The sequence below is a fragment of the Stenella coeruleoalba genome (genome assembly GCF_951394435.1).
Source record: "Stenella coeruleoalba genome assembly, chromosome: 21".
NCBI lineage: Eukaryota > Metazoa > Chordata > Mammalia > Artiodactyla > Delphinidae > Stenella > Stenella coeruleoalba.
Window position 1 is genome coordinate 10,664,252 of NC_137167.1, and position 25,893 is coordinate 10,690,144.

Below are 25,893 nucleotides of genomic sequence, written 5' to 3' on the forward strand. Positions count from 1 at the left end.
ATATTCTCATCCTGGAATTTCAAATATCCTGAGGGTTTTTTTTTTCTTTTTCTTTGCTGCTTTGTGTTGGATGCCTTATTTCCTGGGTCTATTTCCCCGCTTTCTTGACTTACTTCCTTGAGTGGCTGCAGCCCCTTCTAACTGTTTCCTAAGAAGAGTATAAGGCAAGTTTATCCTCCTTCAGAATTTTGAAAGATTTGCTCCATTGGGTTCCAGAAGTCCGATGTCATTCTGATTCTTCTTCCTTTGTAAGTGAACTTTGTGACCAGTCAGTCACACAGGCTAATTTAATGAAGGGGCCTTAGATTTCTGATTCTGGTACAGCTTTCGGTCTTTGAAGGAAAGGCACCATAAGTACTAACTAAGAATACCGGTAGCTGGAATTGGGTTCACCTTTATATATACCTCTTTGTATATATACCTCTTTGTATCTGGTAGTATTTTGCTTCCCATTCCTTTGTAAATAACCAGTTTTCTAAAAATTCATGGTGTTGTGGCTTGATGTGGGTCTTTTTTTCCCATTGCGATGGACACTTAGGCCTGTGAATGACATGGCCAGTATTTTCTGTCTTGCCTTGCATGGCTCTGAGGTTGAAGAGTGAATTGACTGGATCGAATTGCAGTTCCAATGGTATAGTCATTGCTGAGTGTTTTCAAGGCCTTTTTAGCTTCTCACTGGTTCACTATTTATTCCCAGGGCTTCGCTTTTGCTTTCCTTGGCTCTGTATTTATGTCTTTGAAGATATTTTGAGGACTTCTTCAAAAAAGTAGCTTGGTGATGTTGATTTCGAAGGTCGAGAGTTTCACTGCTATTGAGGGCTTTACTGTCCCAGGTCTTTAGACTTAAAGACAATGAAAATGTGTAGTTAGTAAGGATGGGTTTTAAATATGGTGCATTGTTATTTAATCACTGCTCATATGTTAACTCTGTCAAAGTGGTTTGAGTGGCCTGTATAATGTCCACGAGGAGGTGTGACTTGGTGTTCAACCAGAATTGGTTGGTAGTGGTCACATGCCTGTTCTGAGCTGTGAATGGTGAATGCTTGGCAAGTACAGTTAAGAGTTTTGAGTTTCAAAACTGTCTGATGGGCTTCCCTGGTGGCGCAGTGGTTGGGAGTCTGCCTGCCGATGCAGGGGACATGGGTTCGTGCCCCGGTCCGGGAAGATCCCGCATGCTGCGGAGCGGCTGGGCCCGTGGGCCGTGGGCGCTGGGCCTGTGCGTCCGGAGCTTGTGCTCCGCAACGGGAGGGGCCGCAGTGGTGAGAGGCCCGCGTACAGCAAAAAAAACAAAAAAAAACTCTCTGATGCTGCTCAGTGAGATTCACATGTGCTTTATTTAGAGCTGGTCCTGAAATGGTCTTCCAGATTACCCCCTCTTAGTTTGGCATGTTGTTGTTCTAAACCCCAAATGAAGATTTTTCTAAAGATTCCTTTTCTTATTAACTAATGGTACTAGGCAGTTTTTCATTCGAGATGGAGCCATTCAGTAAAGTGGAAACCAGCACCTCCTCTTCAGCACATCTGCTAGGGAGCAGATTGATAGAAATACTGCTCCGTGGTTCATTTTGGCCTCATTCCAGCTGAGCTCTAGATTAAAACTACTTCAGCGTTTCCCCGTCTGTCTCCTTCATCCTGATTTTGTGTTATTCTATCTTAATTTTCTTATGTACCTTGGATCAGTGAATGTGCTATTTTCCTCATAACGTCGTTCACCAATTCTAATCCTCTCACTCCTTTTCTGCAAGCTCAAAGATATCTCTGCGGTGCCACTATTTTTCCTGAGCACTAGCTCCGAGTTCCTGGGGGAGGATTCATTTTCAAGGCGTGGTATCTGAATGGCCTGGACCAGAACACCCGGCCGCTATCCACTGCTCATTATTAGATGGAGGGGACCTGACAGTGTGGTAGGAAACCTGAGTGAAATGGCTGTTCAGGGTGGTCATCAGTAACAGGTGGCTGGTCTGAAGGGTCTGGCTGGGCAGATGGCACTGCTCTGGCGCCCCTGCATGCCAGTTCAGCTCGACAGTTGCAGAGGAGGGAATTGGCTCTGATGTTTCCCTGGGCCAGGATCTCGTCTATGGACTGGACTTCATTACGTACCAGCAGATGGGAGAGTCAACCCAATAACTTTCCATTTCCCAGTTGGGAACTAATTCTGGGAAGATGTTTGGCTCTGTCGGCGCAGTGCAAAGAGCCGCTTTCCTGGCTAACAGGAACCCGCAGACGTTTGGCACATGGAAATTTACACGCAGGCACATGCCCGAGGCCCATGAGTCTTAGCCCTCACCAGATATGTAACAAGTGGGAGACTTCTGGCTTTTCACTTGAGAAATTTCCAGTGCAAGTCCATGGAAGCTTCCCCACGGGCCTTTTAAAGGCTGGACTGCTTTCTTCTCCCACAGTCACCACCAGCATGCAGAACCTCCCCTCCTGTGGGTGCTGCAGGATCACAGCTATCGCCGGACTGCCTAGCAACAAAGCAGATTCCATCCGTTCCAGCCTCAGATGCCAATTATTTTCAGTGCCTACCAGTTCTCTGGGTAGTATTAGAATCAAGGAAGAGGCAGAGAACTGAAAAGTGATGGTTTCCTTGCATCAGGGTACGGTTAACATCCTAAAAAATCAAATACTCAAGGTCTGTTTCCCTTGAAGGGTAGGGTCACTTAACGATTCACTGAAGGGCATCGGTTTGAATCCTGTGTTCCCCTCTCAGGTACCCCATCCTTTCATCCTGGAAGTCTTTTCCTCCATCCCCTAGTATCTAGCCAACTCTCAGATGTTTCCTCAAAGTAAGTAAATAGGGCCTCAAGGTCAGAATGGAGACCACCTCCTGAACAAAAGCCACTTCACACGTTTTTGTTAGATTAGGTTCCCACAGCTGGGATTATCTCTGTACTAAAAGCTGTTTGTGTTGGGCTGCTCTAGTGCATTATTAGAGGCACTGAAATCTACCCCACCTCCCTTTCTATTGTACCTCTGGTCTTCTAGTCTTTCGATGAGCTTATAGTTATAACAACAACACAACGTAGAATGGGAGAACAGTAGCTATGCTTTTCTTTCGATATTTCCAGAGAAGGAATCTGTACAATTTCCTGTAATCAAGGACTGCACAAGGTCTGAGTGAATTTTGAATTTATTTTATATGGGGACCAGTGTAATGTGATGCTCCCGTAGAGCTGGGAGTGACCATAGATCTTTGACGTTCCCCAAGCCTCAGGGATCCCTCCAAGAGCATCCCTAAAAGATGTTGCCTCAGTCTGTCCTGAATCTTTTGGGTGATGGAAGATCTCACTCTTCTTTTAGAAGTCAACTCTTGAAAGGTGAAGTTTACATATAACAAATGCACACATTCTAAGTCAGCAGTTGGTGACAATTTATCAGTTAAGACATTTCCCCTGTGCCCCTCTGTAAGCCAGTCTGCCCCTACTCCCTGCTCTCCCTTTGATCTGATTTCTATCACTATAGGTTAGTTTTGCTCGTTTAGAGACTTTGTATAAATTGAATTGCACACTGTGGACTCTCTTTTGTCTGGCTTCTGTCTCGCAGCATATATTTGAGATTACTCTATTTTCCAGTCAAAAAGAGATGAAACTCTGATCTGTAGCCCACACTGACAGGCAATAAAACTCATGCCGCTTCTGCCTGGATGATTTTTTCTTTGGTGGGAGTGTGGCCTGGGGGTGACTAACTGTCTGGAGTTGCCCAGGACTCACGTGGTTCCTCGGATACAGGCTTCTCACTGATAAAACTGGAGAAGTCCCAGGCAAGTTGGGATGAATTGGTTGCCCTAGCCCCCTCTACTAGATACCGTAGAGAACATTAGGGCACCAGGGGGATGAGCATCTAAACAATAGAGGAAAGGCAAGAAAAATGGACATTTTATGTTTCTTCACCTTAAGGCTCGGCTACAAGGGACCCAACTCTGGGAGAATCCCTCTGGAAGCCATGCAGCTATAAGCCATGCAGCTGGAGGACTGGGTTTGTATCACTTACCTGATTTCAACTGATTTTTTTAAAAAATATTTTTTATAGTTTGGTTCCCTATTAAGGACATACTATGCTTCCTTACTTTTCTGCTTTCCAGGATACTATATTAAGAGCTCTGACATTGCCAACAGTTAATACTTTTGTGATCAAAAAAATTGGGAAAGCACCAAGATTAACAAATTAAAATAATAATTATTACTTCAAGGTGCTTGGTTTGATGGGCTCCAGCTTGATTATTTTGATATGTTTAATCTTAAAACTCCAAACACTTTTTCAACTGAATTACAAGGCGTTGCGCTAACGTGGCTTCTCTGAGGATGTGTGCTAATCTCTCGTTTATATCTGAAATAATTCATTCCCTGGATGTTAGCCGAACACATTCACCTGCTGATGTTCAAGGAAGCTGTAATCTGCCTGCTCTCCTTCTGGGGGCGGATGAAATTCCTGGCAGTTAACTGTGCCACATAATTTTCCACATAAATTCTGAAATATGATACTCTTACAAGCATGCAAGACTCCAAGGGCAATCTTTCCTAAGTGGCACTGGGGTGATGTGGCAGTTTTGGGCTGTATCTGTGAGCCTTTACGTGTTATACAAAGTTTGTGAGACTTTTTTAATGCTTCTCTTCAGAGAGGTGTCTCATTTTTTCCTCTAATTTTTGGATGTTTAAAATTTACACAATTAAGGCATAAATATATCACTAACGCAATTTAAACAACAAAGAAATCTACCAAGCAAAGAAGGAAAGTTCAACCTTACTTCCTTAATCCCCATCCCAGTTAGATTGTTGGTGATCCTTCAGAATTTTTATGTATAATTGAATTCAGCCTGTGGTTTTTTGTTTTTGTTTTTGTTTTTTTTAATACGGTACACGGGCCTCTCACTGTTGTGGCCTCTCCCGTAGCGGAGCACAGGCTCCGGATGCGCAGGCTCAGCGGCCATGGCTCACGGGCCCAGCCACTCCGCAGCATGTGGGATCTTCCCGGACCGGGGCACGAACCCGTGTTCCCTGCATTGGCAGGCGGACTCTCAACCACTGCGCCACCAGGGAAGCCCCCAGCCTGTAGTTTTGTCTGTTTTTTTCTTAAACTGAATCATACTGTAGATATATATTGGTTTTTCCATTTAAACATATGTTTTAAAGATTTTTGTCATGTTAGACTATATCAATTTACTTCACTATTTTTAAAGTTATGTTGATTTATTGGTATAGAGGCACCTAAGTTTAGTTAACTATTCCCCTGTCAATGGTTATTTAGGTTGCTGTTTTTCTGTTACATTACCATGAACATACTTCTATGTCTTTGCCCATATATACTCTTATTTCTCTAGATATTTGAGAATAGAGTTGCTGTGTTAATGGATAAATTAAGTTAAACTTTGGTACATAGTGCCAGGTGGGTCTCGACAAGGCTGTACCAATTTCCCCTCAAAGTCTGAATTCTTTTAACATGTGAAAAATTTGAAACAAAATGAAAATGGTATGTATGTGTATAGCTGATTCACTTTGTTATACAGCAGAAACTAACACACCATTGTGAAGCAATTATACTCCAATAAAGATGTTAAAAAAAATGAAAATGGATAATTAAATTTTGCAAGCTCAAACAGCAAATTGGGAATTTGCTCTGCTTTTAATAAAATCTTATTTGTTGCTTACTTATACATTTGATTCCTATAAAGCTCAGAAAGGACAAGACACTTGGCTTATTGATTTAACTTGCCAGTTATAATTTCATGGACTTTGCATGAGCTCAGGATTAGAATGAATTTTAATGATTTTCCATGACTGACTGCTAAGATGTTTCCATAGAATAAACACTAATGAAACTGTGGTCAGCATAGAATAGTCCAGAAATGACCTCCGCCTAGAAGATCTTCCATACCAAAGATCAGTTAAGAGTCTAGTTCTTTAGCTTTTCCTTACTATCTCATTTTTTAATTTTTATAACTCACTAATTCTTTCTCAAATCATTGACTCTGTCAAATTTTTTTTTGAAAAGAATTAATAACTGGATGTCAAAGTGTTGCTAAGGCTTCATTATTTTTTTATGGGGTGGTAGTATTACTAGTCTACCATTAAGTACTACCATAAGTAATTAAAATAAAATTGCTATATTTGTCAGAGTAAATGAGGCAGGAGAAAGGTCCTAAGATGATGTAGTGATTTTCTCATCAATTCATTTCACCTCTTTCTCCCTAACTTAATATATCCTTTTATGTTTTTTTTTAAATAAATTTATTTATTTTACTTGTTTTTATTTTTGGCTGTGTTGGGTCTTCATTGCTGCACACGGGCTTTCTCTAGTTGCAGCGAGCGGGGGCTACTGTTCGTTGCAGTGCGTGGGCTTCTCATTGCAGTGGCTTCTCTTGTTGCAGAGCACAGGCTGTAGGCATGTGGGCTTCAGTAGTTATGGCTCGTGGGCTCTAGAGCACAGGCTCAGTAGTTTTGGCGCACAAGATCCCACATGCCGCGGAGCACCTAAGCCTGTGCGCCACAACTACTGAGCCTGCGCTCTAGAGCCCATGAACCACAACTACTGAGCCCGCATGTAGAGCCTGTGCTCCGCAACAAGAGAAGCCATCGCAATGAGAAGCCCATGCACTGCAAGGAACACCCCACGCAGCCAAAAATAAATAAATATATTTATTTATTTAAAAAAAAAGTGGCTTAGTAATCAAGGCATTTATTTCTTAAATCAGCCAGAAATCTGGGGTAAGATACCCTGTTTGTTCAGCAGTTCACCATGTCACAGAAGCATCCTTCTCCTCTGCCATTTCTGCACATGGTCATCTAACGGCTGTGGCTGCTGAAACCTCTGACCTCAGCTACCTGAGCGCGTCCATCAACCCCCAGACTGTGTGTGATGGCCTCCCTCTCCGAGCAGCCTCATTTTCTCACTCCATGTCTTGTACTTTTGCTCCCAAACACCTGCTCACTTGTTGGTACTGCAGCTTTGGAGGGCAGGTGGGGATATACTGAGCCACGAAGCAAGACCTCTCACCTGTTAGGCTTCCCGCGTCAGGATGAGAGTGTATGAGGGGATTTTCATTTCTGATTTTGGGGCCCACGGTCTCTATAGGATAGGGTGTGTTTTGGGACAACTTTTATCTTTCTCTGAGTATGAACAATTACAGCATGAACTATTATCACTGTGAATTTTTTTCAAGCCGTATTAGCTGTGACTCTACTGAAGGGTTGTAGTAAATATGTTCTTATTTGAATCTTACCTACACAGGCTCACATACTGGCACCCTGGCACCCTCATGCACACTCAGACACTCCTACACCCCGATGTGAAGCATTGCTTTCCTTTGGGAATGTGGTTGATCTTTCTCCTCCGCCCAGTCCCCTCTACCCTCTGGTGGTTCTTTTATGTTTTTTTAGTGCGATAAAATTTCTTGTATCGCGCATTTATTATACGAGGAATTGGATGAAAAAATTTAAATAAAATAACAATTATAGGAAAGTATTTATGTTCTTTGCTTTATGCGTTTACTGTCTCTTTTGGACTGCCATAGGAGGGGTGCATTTTATTTGTTTATGGTATTAAACTTGGGCCTATAAAATATAATTTATTCATTATGTTACTAAGGATTCTTAATGTAGACCTAAAATCCTTGGTCAAGATTAGATTTTCTGTGTATATTAGAAAATCAAGCTGAGAGTATCCTAGACATGATTAACTTTGGAGGACAGTTCTTTCTTCCTTTCTTTCTTTTTCTTTCTTTCTTTCTTTCTTCCTTTCTTTTCCTTTCTTTCTTTCTTCCTTCCTTCCTTCCTTCCTTCCTTCCTTCCCTTCTTTCTCCCTTTCTTTCTTCCTCCCTCCCTCCCTCCCTCCCTCCTTCCTTCCTTCCTTCCTTCCTCATCGCATGGCTTGCAGGATCTTAGTTCCCCAACCAGAGATCGAACCCAGGCCCTGGCAGTAAAAGCACCAAGTCCTAACCACTGGACTGCCAGGGAATCCCCTGGAGGACAGTGCTTTATTCTGCACTGTTCTCTCTTGGGTAGAGAGAGACTCTAAGGAAAGTTTATTTTTCCAGGTCATAGCTTCCAACTAGGGTCAAAAAGTGGCTCAAAGGCTAAGTGGGATGGAATGATTTGGCAGTTCTGTATCTACCTGGTGGGTAGACTTGCTTTGGAAAAAGCAGTCAGTTGTTATTTATTTATTTATTTGGTTGCACCAGGTATTAGTTGCAGCAGGCGTGCTCCTTAGTTGTGGCTTTCCAGCTCCTTAGTTGCGGCACATGTGCTCCTTAGTTGTGGTTGGTAGGCTTTTTAGTTGCGGCATGTGTGGGATCTAGTTCCCTGACGAGGGATTGAACCCGGATCGTCTGCATTGGGAGCGTGGAGTCTTAACCACTGTGCCCCCTGGGAAGTGCCTCAGTTGTTGTCTTGATCCTTGGTTTCAGAGGATGTCATTAGCTTGGAGATAGTTTGCTGTATACGGGATTGACTTCTGTAAAATGTCCCTCCAGCCAAGCGTCTAAGGCAGATGCATGGATGGCCTGCTCTGAAGTTCTAGTTGCTAGTTCAGAGTTTAGATTTTTGTCCCACAAAGTGGAAAAATTGGGAGAATAAATATTGAAATGACTGTGTATTCTTAATGGAATAATACTACACAACTGTTAAAAAGACTAGGGCAGCCGTCTCTGCCCTGACATGGACATATCTCCATGGTAGTTTCATGGACAATGCCAGGTTCACAACCGTGTGGATAGCCTGTATTCATTTAGGTAAGCAAAATTTCCTTAATTCTAAAAAGCATTGTTCTTTTTCAAATTTAATATCTCTGAAGTCAGCATGTATTTTGCATTTCTAGACTTCCCCTGAGCATCGGCAGTAATGTAGTTGCGATTGCCTGTGTGGGCACGAACTGGGCTGTCCTTCCGCCTGGCACGATGGGACCGCTGCAGCCCTTGGATGTTTCCATCCACAAACCAGTGAAGGGTCATTTGAGGAAAATATGAGTCAAGTTGGTGTCGGAAACCTTTCTTTGACATCTTCTGGTCACGCCAAGAAAGCATCGGCATCAAAACTTGGGAATGGGTGTCAGTGGTTTGGGAGAAAAATCTCAGAGATGATAGTGGAGCACTCTTTTAAGCAGTGCTGTATTGCTAGCAGTCTTTTTTCTTTTTTTTTTTAAAAATAAATTAATTTTATTTATTTGTTTTTGGCCGCGTTGAATCTTCGTTGCTGTGTGCGGGCTTTCTCTAGTTGTGGCCAGCGGGGGGCTACTCGTTGTTGTGCTGTGTGAGCTTCTCATTGCAGTAGCTTCTCTTGCTGGGGAGCACAGGCTCTAGGCACGCGGACTTCAGTAGTTGTGGCACACGGGCTCAGTAGTTGTGGCTCTTGGGCTTTAGAGCGCAGGCTCAGAAGTTGTGGTGCATGGGCTTAGTTGCTCCGCAGCAGGTGGGATCTTCCCGGACCAGGGCTCAAACCTGTGTCCCCTGCATTGGCAGGTGGATTCTTTTTTTTTTTTTTGCGGTACACGGGCCTCTCACTGTTGTGACCTCTCCCGTTGCGGAGCACAGGCTCCGGATGCGCAGGCTCAGCTGCCATGGCTCGTGGGCCCAGCTGCTCCGCGGCATATGGGATCTTCCCGGACCAGGGCACGAACCCGTGTCCCCTGCATCGGCAGGCGGACTGTCAACCACTGCGCCACCAGGGAAGCCCGGCAGGTGGATTCTTAACCACTGTGCCACCAGGGAAGTCCCCCAGAAATATTTTTCTTAATGACACTAAAAATAATGGTACATCTTATAATTTATTTTTCCCAGATTCAATTAAAGGTGACTCCCTTCCATAAAACCTCAGTGGGGATGGAAGAACAGTAGTTATGTAGGCCTGTTTTAGAATAAATCATTGAAAAGGGGTCATTTTGAGGGAATGTGCTAAAGGAAGTAATCACCCCCGGTCACCCCTCTTCCTGCCCAACTGTATTGGGTGTATTTATTCAGAGGTTTTAAATCTGAATTTGTGCGCTTGGTTTAAGGAATCAGAAAAGGTACATCAGGCCCCTGTTTAGTTCAGGGCATGAATTTCAACCTCGCAGTAACCATGCTTGGGGAGGATGATTGGCAACTTAAATTTGCATAATGGCACCTTTACACTGGTTCAAGAGGAGTCTGCTCTGGCCTTCCCTCAGCCGTGCCCCTGCATACAGGGCGAAGAGCCCACAGACCAAGTCACTTGCTCACCTGTGGCCATGGAGCCCATGCCTCTGCACTTAGGCATCACACTTCATGCACCAGGATCCCAGAATTCCCTGCCCCCAATGCCAAGGTGGAGCCCACTTCCAGATCCTACACTGGCCGCTTCTCTGGTTTATCCTCCCAAGAGCAAACTGGGCTGTCAGTATGCACCCCTGGGCTTGAAGGATGGCCAAGGGGGTGACTGCAAACGTGTGGTGTGTAAAAGAAAAATTTTGCGCCAGACACTTGTTAAAAACAGCAAGATAGATTTTATTCAAGTTTCTGTAATAGAGGAGAGAGACTTCGTATAGAACTGAGCTCAACTCCAAGTCCAGCAAAGACAGCTGGGGACCAGCAAGCAGTGAGGGGGTCAACAGAGGGAAAATTACTAAGAGGATATCAAGGGCAGGATGATTCTTGCTAAACTGGCTTAACAGGATTCTTTTTTTTTCTTTTTTTAAATTATATATATTTATTTATTTATTTTTGGCTGCATTGGGTCTTCGTTGCTGCGTGCGGGCTTTCTCTAGTTGCGGTGAGTGGGGGTTACTCTTCGTTGCAGTGCACGGGCTTCTCATTGCGGTGACTTCTCTTGTGTGGAGCACGGGCTCTAGGTGCGTGGGCTTCAGTAGTTGTGGCACATGGGCTCAGTAGTTGTGGCTCGTGGGCTCTAGAGCGCAGGCTCAGTAGTTGTGGTGCACGAGCTCAGCTGCTCTGCAGCATGTGGGATCTTCCCAGACCTAGGCTTGAACCCGCGTCCCCTGCACTGGCAGGCGGATTCTTAACCACTGCGCCACCAGGGAAGGCCCCAGGATTCTTGCTAAAGGCAGCCGGGGGACTGAGCCGTCGAGTGTCGGGGGTGAGGAGCTTGGTCAGACGTCAAGGTGGGGCATTCTCCCTAGACCAACATAGCCGGATTCCCTGCTGAAACTGGGCTCTGCAGGCCAGGGGGGTGGCCAGCCGAGCTTGCGGCGTAGTGAGCAGAGGGCGCAGGACAGAACTTGGACTCGCAGAACGAGGTGTCTGCGTCCATGTGCGCAGGGTCCGCACGGTGTGGGACAGAGCCAGGGGTGGAAGGAATGGGGGACAGGCACACCTGCATTCTAGCGTGGAACTTGGAGGGGTCTGAGAGTTCTGAATGGAACCTGCCCTTCAGCTGCAGATTCCTTTGAGGGCCTTGAAAGGTGGGGCGGAGGTTGTCTGGTGGGGACTGTTTCAGTGGTGGAGAAACCTTAGAGACAACACACCGAAGAGCTTCAGGAGGCAGCTGGACGGTGGGGACAGACAGGGTAAGACCCAGAGGAGGGAGAGCAAGTGGGTGTTTCCCCTGTGGTGTCTTGAGTGAATGGAGGGGAAGGTTTGAGGGATTAGGTGTGGGTGAGCCAACAAGTGAGGAAGAATCCTCTCCCTCCTCTTCTCACCCCATGCCAGGCCCCAAAGAGAATCATGGTTTGTGGCAGAGAATGATGTTAATTTTGAATAGATGTTTTCCACATTTGGTGTGAACCGTTGCTGTGCACATTTAAAAGCGCCGTGAATCTATATGTATGTAAAGGTAGAAGGGTAAAACGTTTAGTGGCGTGTTAGATTGATTTATAGCCTTCAAATGTTCAGGCCTATGGTGGGCGGGACTCTCTTTGTACTCCTGCCTCTGGCCCTGCTCTGTTAGGAAGGGGACTACAAAGTTATTGACTGGCCCGCAGCATGGGTTCAATAAGGGGGCTTGAGAAATTTCCACACCCAGGGGTAGAATGGACAGATGCCTAGTTGAACACGTATACTTGAGAGAGGACTACATGACGTAGAATTGATTAAGCGGCAAGTAAAAGGACTCATGAACAGAGAAGATGGGAGAAGAGGGAAGAATATGGGTCTAGAAGTTAGGACTCCTGCCAAAGCCCCTCTGAATTGGCTAGAGCCAGGCTGTCTGCAGAGGTGCCTGTGTGGCATTTTTAGTTAACCCTCAGAACCTTAGAGAAAATAGATGACCTGATGGGGCTGTGTGGGTTGGTTAAGAAAAGTCACGTGAAACGGCTTTAAAAGTAGCAATGAATTATGCACATGATAATATCATGAGGCAGCCCCTTGGCCTAGATTGTTTTTCCTCCAAAGTTTTAGATTCCTCTACCGGGGTATATTTGTGGGATCACATTTTATGGGAAAACACCATTTTACAGTAGAGGTTCTTTTTAGAAACAGGTGACCTCTGGGGGACGTTGTGTGGGAGCATTTCTTTTTTCTCAGTGAAGGTGTGCCTCTTCCCAAGTGGGCTGGGTTTAAGCTGGGTAATATTTCCGTGAGTGTCTTGGGAGTGCCAAGAGTAAGTTATTCAACAGAATCAGCACTGTAGTGGGGCCAGTGATCTCTCTGGTCCTTTACCATTAGCCAGTCTGAAAACTCTGGCCCCCACCAGGGATCTTTAACTCCAGGTACATGACTCAAACTCAGTTTTCTTCATAGAGTGGGGTTAATAATATGTGTTGCCTTCTGCTTCTGCCAGTTTGTGTGGGAACCATAAAAGAAGAGTATATGCCCCTGCAGAAGAAAGGGAGCACATAAACATATCATAAAGGATGGTCACTCCTCTGCTTCTCTGCCATTTCAGATTCAGTCCCCATCGTCAGCAATCTGACATCGTTCGCCAGCATTAATTTTATTCCATTTGTGCTCCAAGTTGCAATTCCCTTTACAGTGCACTTTAGTGCTTAAGATCTCTCTGTCAGCTGTTAAAGGAACGAATGAATTTGTCAGTATTCAGTAAACACAAAATAACCCAGAGAAACGAAAGTTTAAATCTGAAGTTGTTAAATGTAAGAGCCAGTGAAATGGCTGTATAAAACTACTGAACCAATCATACGCAAGTTAGTCACATTTTTATGGATTTATCGTAGTTTAACTGATTTTCATTTCTTTAAAGACCCCAGTTCCAACTCTTGTTATAGTGGGCATTGCCCTGGAGTCAGAGCTAGATAACTCAGCTGGTTCCTGAGCCACATCTGATACCTTTCAGAAACTGCTCAATATCACCACTCACATTCTAGGTCGTGATATCCTCAAAGAAGTATTTTAGGTCTGTTATGGTTCTAATTTTAGAATTCTGAAGTGTTTACCATCTGAAGCTCTAAGTTTAGGAGAGGAGCTTGCTGGGCAAAATGACATACGTTTTTTAATCTTCCTCAGGGAATTTTAGTTTGGAAGAAAAACCTGTTTTAATGTGATCGTGTGTGTGTGTGTGTGTGTGTGTGTGTGTGTGTGTGTGTGTGTGTGTCTTAGGGAAGTAACTAGGAAATACTTTTTAAAGTAGCAAATAATAGGAAATGTTTCTGGAAAGTTAGGTCCCTTAAACTTTCCTCTCTATTAAAGAGGCATTCCCCCACTATTAAAGATAGTCCCACTCCTACAAACGAAACAGAATTCAGATGTATGAGAACCTCAAGCTCTCATTTTTAAAAAACTGTGTTTGTTTTTAGGGCACAAATATAAATAAATGTTTCTTGCTTAGATTCTGCAGGATTTTTTTTCTACTACAGATTGCACATTTGAGGGACCTTATGCTCTTCTCTCCTTCTTCCCAACATCGAAGTTCCAGTAGCAACTTGGCTGAAAGAGCCTGGAAGCCTCGCCTCTAGTTATAATGAATGAAAAGCTCATTATAACTGGTACCAGTTTCAAGTCTCATTCCTATTACCAACACACAGACCTAGATATTGGCCGTGAAAAGGTCTCGACAGCCATTTTTAGTTCCTCTTATAATACTTCACTGATGTAGCCAAACGCTGATGAAAGGCAGGCCCTCTCCATTCTCTGAAGCACTGGAGGTAGGCTTTGTGTCTTTCTGCTCTGCATTTTGGATCTTTGCCGTGGCAACCACAGTGTAAGGCAGCTTAAGAATCACCCATGTGCCAGATAACAGCGGCAGACAGCCACGCGTGTGGCTGTCTCAAGGCACCTGTGCCGGATCCCCCTGTTAATTCTAGACCCACATTAGTTTTAACCGTATTCCCTGCAGTCTCTAATCTTACATCTGGATCCCTGCCTCTGACTTCTATGGGTTGGACTCTGGTTCTTCCTGTCCCAGGCAGATGGCCTCGATTCTCTGCTCTGCCTTTGGTGGAAGCTTTATGTTCTAACTCAAATTTATGGGTTCAGTTCCCATTGTTGGCCACTTGACCAGCCTAGAACCTTTATGAGCAGCAGCTAGTTCAATGTGATAAATTGCTTTTCCTCTCAAGTTCTCTTTCATGTCTTCATGTTTGGCTATTAACCATTACTGACCATCCAGCTCTGCATGCCATTACATTTCAGGTGTGTGGATGAAATTCTTTTTTGATGCTAAAGGTCCAATGTAGCAAATGCCAAGTAAACAAGTATGTGACCATTTTTAGATGTTAGTCTTTCATTCCTGATCACTGAGAAATGAAAGCCTGTTATCAAGACAGTAGTATGTACTTTCTTCAGCAGTTTCTATGGGCTCAGTATATGTCTTCCAGCATAATTTTATTTGGTTTCTTTTTAACATCTTTATTGGAGTATGATTGCTTTACAATGGTGTGTTAGTTTCTGCTTTATAACAAAGTGAATCAGTTATACATATACATATGTTCCCATATCTCCTCCCTCTTCCGTCTCCCTCCCTCCCACCCTCCCTATCCCACCCCTCTGGGTGGTCATAAAGCACCGAGCTGATCTCCCTGTGCTATGTGGCTGCTTCTCACTAGCTATCTATTTTACATTTGGTAGTGTATATATGTCCTGCCACTCTCTCACTTCGTCCCAGCTTACCCTTCCCCCTCCCCATATCCTCAAGTCCATTCTCTAGTAGGTCTGTGTCTTTATTCCCGTCTTACCTAACCTCCCGTCTTAGGTTCTTCATGACCTTTTTTTTAATTATTATTCTTAGATTCCATATATATGTGTTAGCATACGGTATTTATTTTTCTCTTTCTGACTTACTTCACTCTGTATGACAGACTCTAGGTCTATCCACCTCACTACAAATGTCTCAATTTCGTTTCTTTGCTGAGTAATACTCCATTGTATATATGTGCCACATCTTCTTTATCCATTCATCCGATGATGGGCACTCAGGTTGCTTCCATGTCCTGGCTATTGTAAATAGAGCTGCAGTGAACATTGTGGTACATGACTCTTTTTGAATTATGGTTTTCTCAGGGTATATGCCCAGTAGTGGGATTGCTGGGTCATATGGTAGTTCTATTTTTCGTTTTTTAAGGAACCTCCATACTGTTCTCCAAACCTTTCTTGATTAACTGATTCCTCACTGATGTACTGTTGGCATTAAAGAGTATATATTTATTAGAGAGAGTGTGCACTGGCATTAAATAATTAATCTTTATGAATTCTACCAGAGAATATGTTTTATTATGCTGGAAGAATTTATTTGGTGTGTTTTTCCCCAGTGGATGCTAGAAGATGGATTTTTGTGTGTGTGCCATTTTCTTATATTTAAAAAATCAAATCACAGGACCAAAAAATCATCAGTGTCTGGAACAGCTTAGAAATTCTGTATTACATATTGTGATAATTGTCTTAATTCTTCTTTCTCAGTTATAGAAATAACTTTTTCCTGATTGGGTCTCCACGCACACAGTCAGGAAACAATGGCTTACCATATCCATCATTTCTGTCTGCACATTATCATGTTTCAGAGATTTCCCCAATTAATCTTGTGGAAGCTGGAATCACTCATAACTCTAATCCTGTTACGCCTTCTTTATTTCTCGATGTGCTGTTAATTCATGGCCATCCTGTAGCGGTCTGTAACATAGCGCTATTATCAGCTCTTAAGTCTTTAAAAGCCTCTTGTCTACCATTTTTACTAAGGTTGATTCGCTGCGCTTTGTTGAAATCGATCATTTTGGATTTAAAAAAATATTATTTTCCTGTATATTTGTTCTGGCTACTTTTGCATGATTTCACTTTTTTTCAGTTAATCAATCTGCCAAGCTGGTTGCTTTTCCCTTTTTGGCTTCCTTTCTCTCTCTCTTTTTTTTTTTTTTGCGATACGCCTGCCTCTCACTGTGGTGGCCTCTCCCGTTGCGGAGCACAGGCTCCGGACGTGCAGGCTCAGCGGCCATGGCTCACGGGCCCAGCCGCTCCGCGGCATGTGGGATCTTCCTGGACCGGGGCACGAACCCGTGTCCCCTGCATCGGCAGGGGGACTCTCAACCACTGCGCCACCAGGGAAGCCCGCTTTTTCTTTTTTAAGAACTCTCTATCTCTTCATTTCTCCTTCCCTCTCTTAGGCAATGCCTCTGGAAGAAAAGCCAGGAGGCAGTGGAATAAATTCTTTAGAATCAGGATAGACACTTCTCCCATTTCCCTTTTCATAAAATGAGAGAGGGGGTCCCTTTCCTTGATGATTCTCTCCCTGAGCAGTTTCTAGGGTGAAAGCTTCATGACTGACTGCCAGGCATTTTGCAGACACCGTAATATGCTACTTATTTATAGCCTCAAACTCCTCTGTATACTAATCTTACCAGGTGGACTCAAACTTAAACCCCAGAGTTCTTTGGACACACTACATTGTCTTTTCTTCTCCTAGGTACTGACTTTAACATAGATAGCTTACCTCTGCCTCGGAAAGCCCATCACGACTGGGCCCTTTTTCATGAAGAGTCTCCGAAAAACAATTACAAGCTCTTTCACCAGCCAGTCATCACCTTGTTCAACTACACGGCCACCTTCAGCCGGCATTCCCACCTGCCACTAACTACCCAGTACCTGGAGGGCACAGAAGTCCTGAAGTCACTCCGATACCTGGTCCCCTTGCAGTCCAAAAACCACCTTCGGAAAAGCCTCGCTCCTCTGGTGTACGTACAGTCCGACTGTGACCCACCCTCAGACAGAGACAGCTACGTTCGAGAGCTGATGACATACATCGAGGTCGATTCTTACGGCGAGTGTTTGCGAAACAAAGCTCTCCCTCAGCAGCTGAACGGTCCAGCCTCTATGGACGCTGGTGACTTTTATAGGATCCTTGCCCAGTATAAGTTTATCCTTGCTTTCGAGAACGCGGTTTGCGATGACTACATCACTGAGAAGTTCTGGAGACCTCTGAAACTGGGGGTCGTCCCTGTGTATTACGGATCACCCAGCATCGCAGACTGGCTTCCAAGTAATAGAAGTGCTATCCTGGTATCAGAATTTTCTCACCCTAGAGAACTGGCAAGTTACATCAGACAGCTGGATCACGACGACAGACTGTACCAGGCCTACATAGAATGGAAGCTGAAGGGTGAGATCTCGAATCAGCGACTTCTCACTGCTCTCAGGGAACGGAAATGGGGGGTGCAGGACATCAAGCAGGACAACTACATCGACGCATTTGAGTGTATGGTGTGCACCAAGGTGTGGGATAACATTAGGCTCCAGGAAAAGGTAAGCAAATCCAGGTTTGGCAGAGAGGTGCTGGGATGGCCGTCTTGATGTTCTCTGCTGCTCTGCATTATTCTGTTGCAGCTGCCCCATCACTGGTCCTCACTTCTATCAGAGAGGCCAGGCTCTGAGGCAAGGATGACTATTTCATTTCTGTTCTTTGAGGACTGTCATGAAGTTTACCAGTCCTGTCCCTCTTCCTGAAGGCCTTAAATTCTCCTTTATTGTTTCTTCTGGAGGATAATATACTGCAGGTGCTGGGCAGTAATACAAGGAAGCTGCAGGGGAAGGAGAAGGCCAAAAAATTTAAAATATGGAAAGTTCTGAATCTCATCCACATGGTCAGTCCTTTAACCTCTCCATCAAGGCTGTGGTTTATGCCAGACCCCTTATGCTCATGCCCCATGGACTGCCATTTTGAAACTTATTTTCATTTCATATACACACTCAATTAACCTCTCTCTCTCTGCCTCTTTCTGTCTCTCTCTCTCTCACTTCCTGTCACCCCTTGATTGTTGCTCTTCCTGTGTGTGGTACACACACATGCTTATTAATATAAAGAGAATATTCAAATAATGTTGGAGATAACTCTTAAAAGACTTCTTTTTCTTAAATTATTAAAATTAAAGTTCTTAGTAACATCTTCAAATTCTAGATGCTCTTTTTTTTTTAAATTAATTAATTCATTTTTAGTTTTTGGCTGCATTGGGTCTTCGTTGCTGTGCGCGGGCTTCCTCTAGTTGCAGGGAGCAGGAGCTACTCTTCGTGGTGGTGCACGGGCTTCTCATTGTGGCGGCTTCTCTTGTTGCGGAGCACGGGCTCTAGACACGTGGGCTCAGTAGTTGTGGCACATGGGCTCAGTAGTTGTGGCTCGCGAGCTCTAGAGTGCAGGCTTGGTAGTTGTGGTGCACGGGCTTAGTTGCTCCGCGGCATGTGGGATCTTCCCGGACCAGGGCTTGAATCCGTGTCCCCTGCATTGGCAGGCGATTTCTTAACCACTGCACCGCCAGGGAAGCCTTCTAGATGCTCTTAATGTTTATTTACTTACTTTATTATTTATGACAGGAATGGTTCCACTTTATAGAGAAGCGAATTCATTAAAATGAAACTTGTTGAAAGAAAAAGATTACTTTCAACTATCTTCGAAATCTAAAAAAAAATGAGATGGCCCTAACTTGGCTGTCACCCATCATTTCCTTGACTCCCATATACACATAACGTTTTATCTAAATTCTCTGAAGGCAGACAATTTTGTTAAATATTTAAATGTTTATTTTAGCTAGCATAGAAATTTCAGGCCAAACATAAACCTAAATAGTGTGTGGAATTATTTTAATGTATTGAATACATACTGTATGAGGCTTTCATGTGCTAAATATGTATATGCTTAGACAAATTTAAAATATGTGAAACATTATTTTCCTAATTTTAATAATGATGAGAATTTAAATTATTTTATCTGGTTTCTTATAACAAAGTTTTATTCATAAAATCTTTATTTTAAGCTGAGCGTCTTGGTCAGCAACAGGAACACTAAATATTACATCATTCTTCTCAGGGAATGCATCCTGATTTCCAGTGACTTCCTTTATGACCTAATTTAGAGGGCCACCTTACAGCAAAACCAAAAGACACACACACACACACATACACATGCCACTGCAAAAAACACATGAGAAAGTAGAGACCACATTAATTGCCCACACTATACCAATGATTGACTCGGAAAATATATCAAGGCAGAAAACAGAACTTCTGAGGATGAAGGTTTGCCTGGGCTCATTTTCACGATCCTTTTCCATGTTGGAGATTATATTCACAGAAAACTGAAAGAAGCACACAAACCCAAACTGCTCCCGCATCTCACAGAACCCTATTGGGGTGATTACTGGGGACTGGAAAAGAGGGTATAGTGACATTGGGGAATAGCTTTTTCAAAGATATAGGAGGATACATACATTCGTGCATTTCCCACGGAACCAGCTCTCTGGTTGTGGTATTTCAGAGTGCCGGAAGGTGGTGTAGTTGAATGCCCTTCTCTCTGGAGTCTTTGAGGAGAAACAGAGTAAGCTGTCCTCCAGCATGCTCTCATTCCTCCCAGAGAGGTGGTCAGTGGAGGTGACTGGAAGGCTTTGCTTGCATTTCAGAGAACTTGGTACAATTCTCAAACACAAATGTGCTCATTATTGAAAAGCAGAACAAAACATACCATGAAAGTAAATTAAAGGGTATTAGGCCAGCTGTTTTCATTTGTGTTTATAAGATTTGTTACAGCTTATATATATGGTATGCCTTAAAGTAAGCTATGTAAATGTTTCTTCACTTTTTCTCTTTCAGACAAATAAAAGCTGAAAGAAATAATTTGATCTCCTCAACTCGATTATTTTTTATCTTACAATTGATAGTAGTTTAAATCATGGTATTTAGATGTACAAAACACTATTAGAATATTCAATGCATTTCCCCTTCCTCTATTCTGCTTCCTCCTGTCATAAACGTACAAACCTAGTATATTAGTTATCTACTGCTGTTTAAACAGTAGTGCCACAAACTTAGCGGCTTAAAACAACAAACTTTTGTTATTTCACAGTCTCTGTGGGTTAGGATTCTGGTCATGGCTTACCTGGGTTCTCTGGAAGGCTGCAATCAAAGTGTCAGTCAGGGCTGGGTTCTCATCTAGAGGCTTAACTGGGGACAGGTCTGCTTTCAAACTCACATGCTTGTTGGCAGATTCAGTTTCTTGAGGTTGTAGGACTGAGGGCTTCAGTTTCCTGCTGGCTGTAGGCTGTAGGTTGCCCTCAGCTCCTAGAGGCCACCCACAGTTCCCTGTCCTGTGCTTCCCCCACATGGCTGCTTGCTTCCTTAAAGCCAGCAAGGGAGGGGGAGATGCCAAGACCAGTACTACAGTCTCATGAGTGTAACCACATACATGTAATCACATACATCCTCTCACCTTTGTCATATTCTATTGGCTAGAGGCAAGTGACAACACCCACAGTTGAGGGGAGGGGATAACATAAGGGCATGAATACCAGGAGGTGTGGATATCATGGGGCCATCTTGAATCTGTTCCTCACACCTAGCGAATCTGAGTGGGCTTATTCTCGGTGTCATTTGCTTGATTTATGTAGGGGAAAGTCTTTCAGTATTGAAGAGACCAACCCAGGAGTTAATGTTAGTTAAAGAACATTTATTGATACATTATCCTGTCCTCAAAGAGGCTATAATAGGGGAGACAACATGGAGTAACCAGGAATATAACTTTACAGAATTGGGATAAACTTAAAACAATTAGCTTTACTGAGGTATAATTGATGTACAATAAACTGCGTATATTTAAAGTTTACAGTTGGATTAGTTATTACATGTGCAAACGCCTGTGAAACCATCACTTCAGTCAAGATGACAGACATTTCTATTCTCCCCTAAACGTTTCCTCATGTCTGTTTGTAATCTATCCCTTTTCCACCCGCTTCTTCAGGCAACCACTCATCTGCTTTTTGTCACTTTTGACAAAGAAGCCAAGGCAGTTTTCTAGAATTTTGTATAAATGGAATCATGTAGTGTGTATTCTTTTGTGTCTGGCTTCTTTCATCCTGCATGATAATGTTGACGTTTATCCACAATTCTGTGTGTATCAAGAGTCCATTTCTCTATACTGCTGAAGTTTGGATATACCAAAATTTGCTTATCCACACGCCTGTTTCCAGTTTTTGGCTGTTACAAATAAAGCTGCTGTGAACATTCATGTACAGATCTTTGTATGGATATATGCTTTCACTTCTCTTCCGTAAATACCTAGGAGTGGATTGGCTAGGTCATATGGTAGATGTACGTTTAACATTTTGAGAAACGACTAATTTATCTTCTAGAGTTTCTCCATCTTACATTCCTGCCAGCATTGTATGAGAGTTCATTCATTAACAGTTGGTGTGTGGTCATTCTTCTAATTTTTGCCTTTCTATTGGGTGTATAGTGTATCTCACTGTGGTTTAATTTACACTTTCTTAATAACTAATGATGTTGAATATCTTTTAATGGCTTATTTGCTGTCAATATCTTCTTTTGTGATATATCTCTTTAAGTCTTTTACTCATTTTTTAAAAACTGGGTTGTTTGACTTGTTATTCTTGACTTGTAAGAATTCTTTATATACTGTGAACACAAGTCATTTGTCAATTATAAAATTAACAAATGTTTTCTTCCAGTCTGTGGGTTGTCTTTTCATTTTTTTAATAGTGTCTACAGAAATGTAGAGTTTTTAATTTTGATGAGTCCAGCTCATAAATTTTTTCTTTTATAGCTTGTGCTTTTTGTAGCTTGTTTAAAAAAATCTTTGTCTAACCCAGGGTCTCTAAGATTTGCTTCTGTTTCTTCTAGAAGTTTTGTTGTTTTAACTTTTACATTTAGTTCTATGATCCACTTAGAGTTAATTTTTGTGTTGTGGTATAATGTAAGAGTTGAGGTTTGTTTATTTGGATATCCAATTGTATCAGCCTCATTTTCTGGAAAGATTATTCTTTCCTGATTGAATTACCTTGGCTTCTTTTTAAAAAAATCAATTGGCCATATATGCATGGGTCAGTTTCTGTGCTGATCAGTATATCTATATTTGAGTACTGTTGCTTTATAATAAGTCTTGAAATGAGGTAGTGTTAATCTTCCAACTTTGTTCTTTTTCAAAATTATTTTCACTATTTTCGGTCTTTTGCTTTTCCACATAAATTTTAGATTCATTTTATCAGTTTCTACAGAAATGCTTGATGGGATTTTCATTGGGATTTTGTTGAATCTATATGTCAATTTGGGGAGAATTGACAACAATATAGAGACATTTAATCAATAAGCATGATATATCTGTTCATTTATTTAGGTCTTCTTTAATTTCTTTAAACAGTACGTTTTCAACTGTAATCTCTTCAAATATTTTCTCAGACACTTTCTTTTTCTCTTCTTCTTCAGGGACCCCTATAATTCGAATGTTGGTGCATTTAGTGTTGTCCCAGAGCTCTCTGAGACTGTCTTCAATTCTTTTCATTCTTTTTTCTTTATTCTGCTCCTTGGCAGTTATTTCCACCTTTTTATCTTCCAGCTCACTTATCCGTTCTTCTGCCTCATTTATCCTGTTATTGATTCCTCTAGAGTGTTTTTAATTTCAGTTATTGGGTTGTTCATCACTGTTTGTTTGCTCTTTAGTTCTTCTAGATCCTTGTGAAATGTTTCTTGTATTTTCTCCATTCTGTTTCTGAGATTTTGGATCATCTTTACTATCATTACTCTGATTTCTTTTTCAGGTAGGTGGCCTATTTCGTCTTCATTTATTTGGTCTTTTAGGTTTTTACCTTGCTTCTTCGTCTGTAACATATTTTTTTGTTGTATCTTTTTTTTTTTTTTTTTATGGGTGGGGCTGTATTCCTGTCTTGCTGGTTGTTTGGCCTGAGGCGTCCAGCACTGGAGTTTGCAGGCAGTTGGATAGAGCCAGGTCTTGGTGCTGATATGAGCACCTCCGGGAGGCCTCACTCTGATTAATATTCCCTGGGGTCTGAGGTTCTCTGTTAGTCCAGTGGTTTGGACTCAGAGCTCCTACCACAGGAGCTCGGGCCTGACCTCCAGCATGGGAACCAAGATCTTGCAAGCTGCATGGCACAGTCAAAAGCAGTATAATTTACCAAGAATAAAAAACAAAATAAAATTTAAAAGATAAAAAATATATTAGGAATAATAAGAATATAATTTAAACAACTGCAACAAGGTAAAACAAAACCACAACAGAAAAAAGAAAAAAGGGGGGGGGAACAAGCCTAAAGGAGCAGAACGATAACAAAGTATAAAGAATAAAATAAAATTAGAAAAATAAAAGATTTATTAGAAAACATAAAAATATAAATGAATCAACAGCAAGGTAAAACAGAACCCCAATCTAAAAGAGGAAAAAAGAAAAAAAAAGCCTTGGCTATGGGGGGTGGAGTTTAGGCAGGGGTGGAAGTTAGGTAGGGGCGGGACCTAGTCTGGGGTGGTGACATTTGAGCCTGGGCGGGGCAACGTTCAAGCATAGGGTGGGGCCCCTGCCTAGGACCTGTGCGGAAGGGGAGACGCAGCAGATCCAAAGCGGGACCTCGGAAGTGTGGAGTTCCGGAGTTCGGAGTTAAGGCCCTGGGTGGCGGGGGTGGGGGGTGGGGGGAGCTTGGGCTCTGCAGGCAGCAGGAAGGCTCTGCGGGCAGAGAATTAGGCCCGGTAGCCCAAGAGGCTCCCCGGTGCCTAAGTGGACAGGGAAAGCGCTGGCCACGTTCCCTTCTGTTCCTCCACGCCACACCTCAGGGGTCTCCGCCAGCATCTCCCCTGTCCCCACTGGACCCCTAACTGTGGGTGGATCCCGCTGGGTGTAGGAACTCCTCCCCTCCCCCAGCCACCCCCCAGGGGTGCCAGGTCCCTGAGGTCTGGCCTTTACTTTTGCTCCCCCTTCCCTCCCTCCCACTCCCTCAGGACCCATGCGGCTGGAGGAGGCCTCAGTGGGCAGAAGATCAGGCCCAGGATCTCAGCAGGCTCCCGGGGGCCCAAGTGGCCAGGGGAGACCTGTCCATGCTCCCTTCTGATCCTCTGCCCTCCCAATGGTCCCCCAATTTACCCCTTCAGTGTCGGATCCCTTCCCCTCCCCCAGCCACCCCTCAGGGGCTCCAGTCCCCTCCCGCCTCCACTTCTCCTCCCCCCTCATTCCCCCCAACATTCCATGTACTACCCGGTCGCTGGGGGTTCCTCCCATCCCCTTAGGTGTCCCTGGTCGCCCACTGGTGCCTGGTAGGTGCCCTGGTTGTGCGAGGATGTGAATTCCGCATCCTCCTAGTCTGCAATCTTGACTCCACCCCCGAAACCCTACTATCGTCACATTAAAAAAAAATTTTTTTTTGAAAAAGATGTACATGTGCATAGGTTAAAGTATCAAATAGTTCTGCAAAGTTAGTTTTAAAAAAAAGTCTTCTACTTCTTTTCCCTTTTCTCCTTCCCTAGAAGCAGCCACTAATCACCATAGTTAGCTAATTATTTTGGTTATTACTCAATGTTTCTAAATAACATGCTCTTATACACTAATTTTTTGATATTCAGTGTTTCTCTGATGATAGATACGAGCAATGTAGTATACTATGATTTGTTTCCCTTTGTACAGCTTTTGGTTTCCTTCTAGTTAATACTTGTCTTATTTCTTACTTGTTTATTTTAAAATTTTAATCACTAATTCAATCCTTGTTGATTGTTTAAATCTCCTTTGAAGACATTCAGCTATAGCAGGCATCCAGTTTATTTCATCTTGCTGAGTAAATGTCTCCCGGAGCCTTCTGACACACATCAATACATCTGGCTGCCCTCTACACTGTGTAGAACATCAGCCTGAGATCTCCCTTCCCCAGCATTTTGGGAATCTCCTTGTCTTTTTCTGTTGTGTTGACACTTCTGTTTCCTGTATGTTTTCTTCCTTTTTTCTTAGCTTTCCCTCTTTTGTGGGTTGATTGTATCCTCATATAGCTTCCTGGTGTATGGGGGTTGCCTGAAATGTCTTCATTTTATTTTAATATTTAAGCTATAGTTTAGCTGAATGTAAACTATTACAGTGGTCATCAGTTTTTCTCAGAATTTTGAAGGCATTTTGTTATTGGCTTAAAAAAAACTTTAAATTTTGAAATGATTTTAGATTGACAGAAGAGTTACAAAGATAGTACAAAGTTCCTGAATTCTCTTCACCTGGCTTCCTCTAATGTTAACATTTTACATAACCATGGCACATTTGTCAACACTGAGAAACTAATATTGACTGTTAGTACTACTAGGAACTGAACTACAGACTTCAGTCCTATTTCACCAGCTTCTCCACTCATATCCTTTGTCTGTTCCAGGATCAGATCCAGGATACCAGACTGTAATCACTCCTCATGTCGCCTTAGACTCTTTAAGTCTGTGACAGTTGTGCAGTCTTTCCTTATTTTTAATAACTTTGACATTTTTGAAGAGGACTGGTCAATACTTTGTAGAATGTCCCTCCGTAGGGTTTCTCGGATGTTTTCTCATATTAAGACTTGGGTTTTGGATTTGGGAGAATAATACCACAGGGGTGAAAAAGGTCTTCTCATCGTATCATTTCAGAGGATAAATGATATCAACATGACATGTTACTGGTGATGCTAACTTTGATCACTTGGTTAAGGTGGTGTCTGCTAGATTTTTCCTCTGTGAAGTTGCTAATTTTCTCTTTCCACAAATCGAGTCACTAAGTCCAGCCCACCCTCAAAGGGAGGAGAATTAAGCTTCACCTCCTTGAGGGG

The 25,893-nt window shown here is 43.0% G+C and overlaps 1 protein-coding gene across 14 annotated transcripts in view; it reads left to right on the top strand.

Annotated features, from left to right (window-relative positions):
- Positions 1-25,893, top strand: part of FUT10 (fucosyltransferase 10) — a 267,866-nt gene that overhangs the window by 58,946 nt on the left and 183,027 nt on the right. For 11 of the 14 annotated variants that reach the window (XR_013825466.1, XR_013825467.1, XR_013825469.1 and 8 more), the window contains one exon: positions 16,749-17,584. The exons of the other annotated variants lie outside the window; for them this stretch is intronic. Coding sequence is in view for 8 of the 11 variants with exons in the window: in XM_079909061.1 (XP_079765187.1) it covers positions 16,749-17,584 (836 nt within the window). In the remaining 3 variants the exon portion in view is untranslated. The remainder of the gene's footprint in view (positions 1-16,748; positions 17,585-25,893) is intronic. 14 annotated transcript variants of the gene reach the window in all.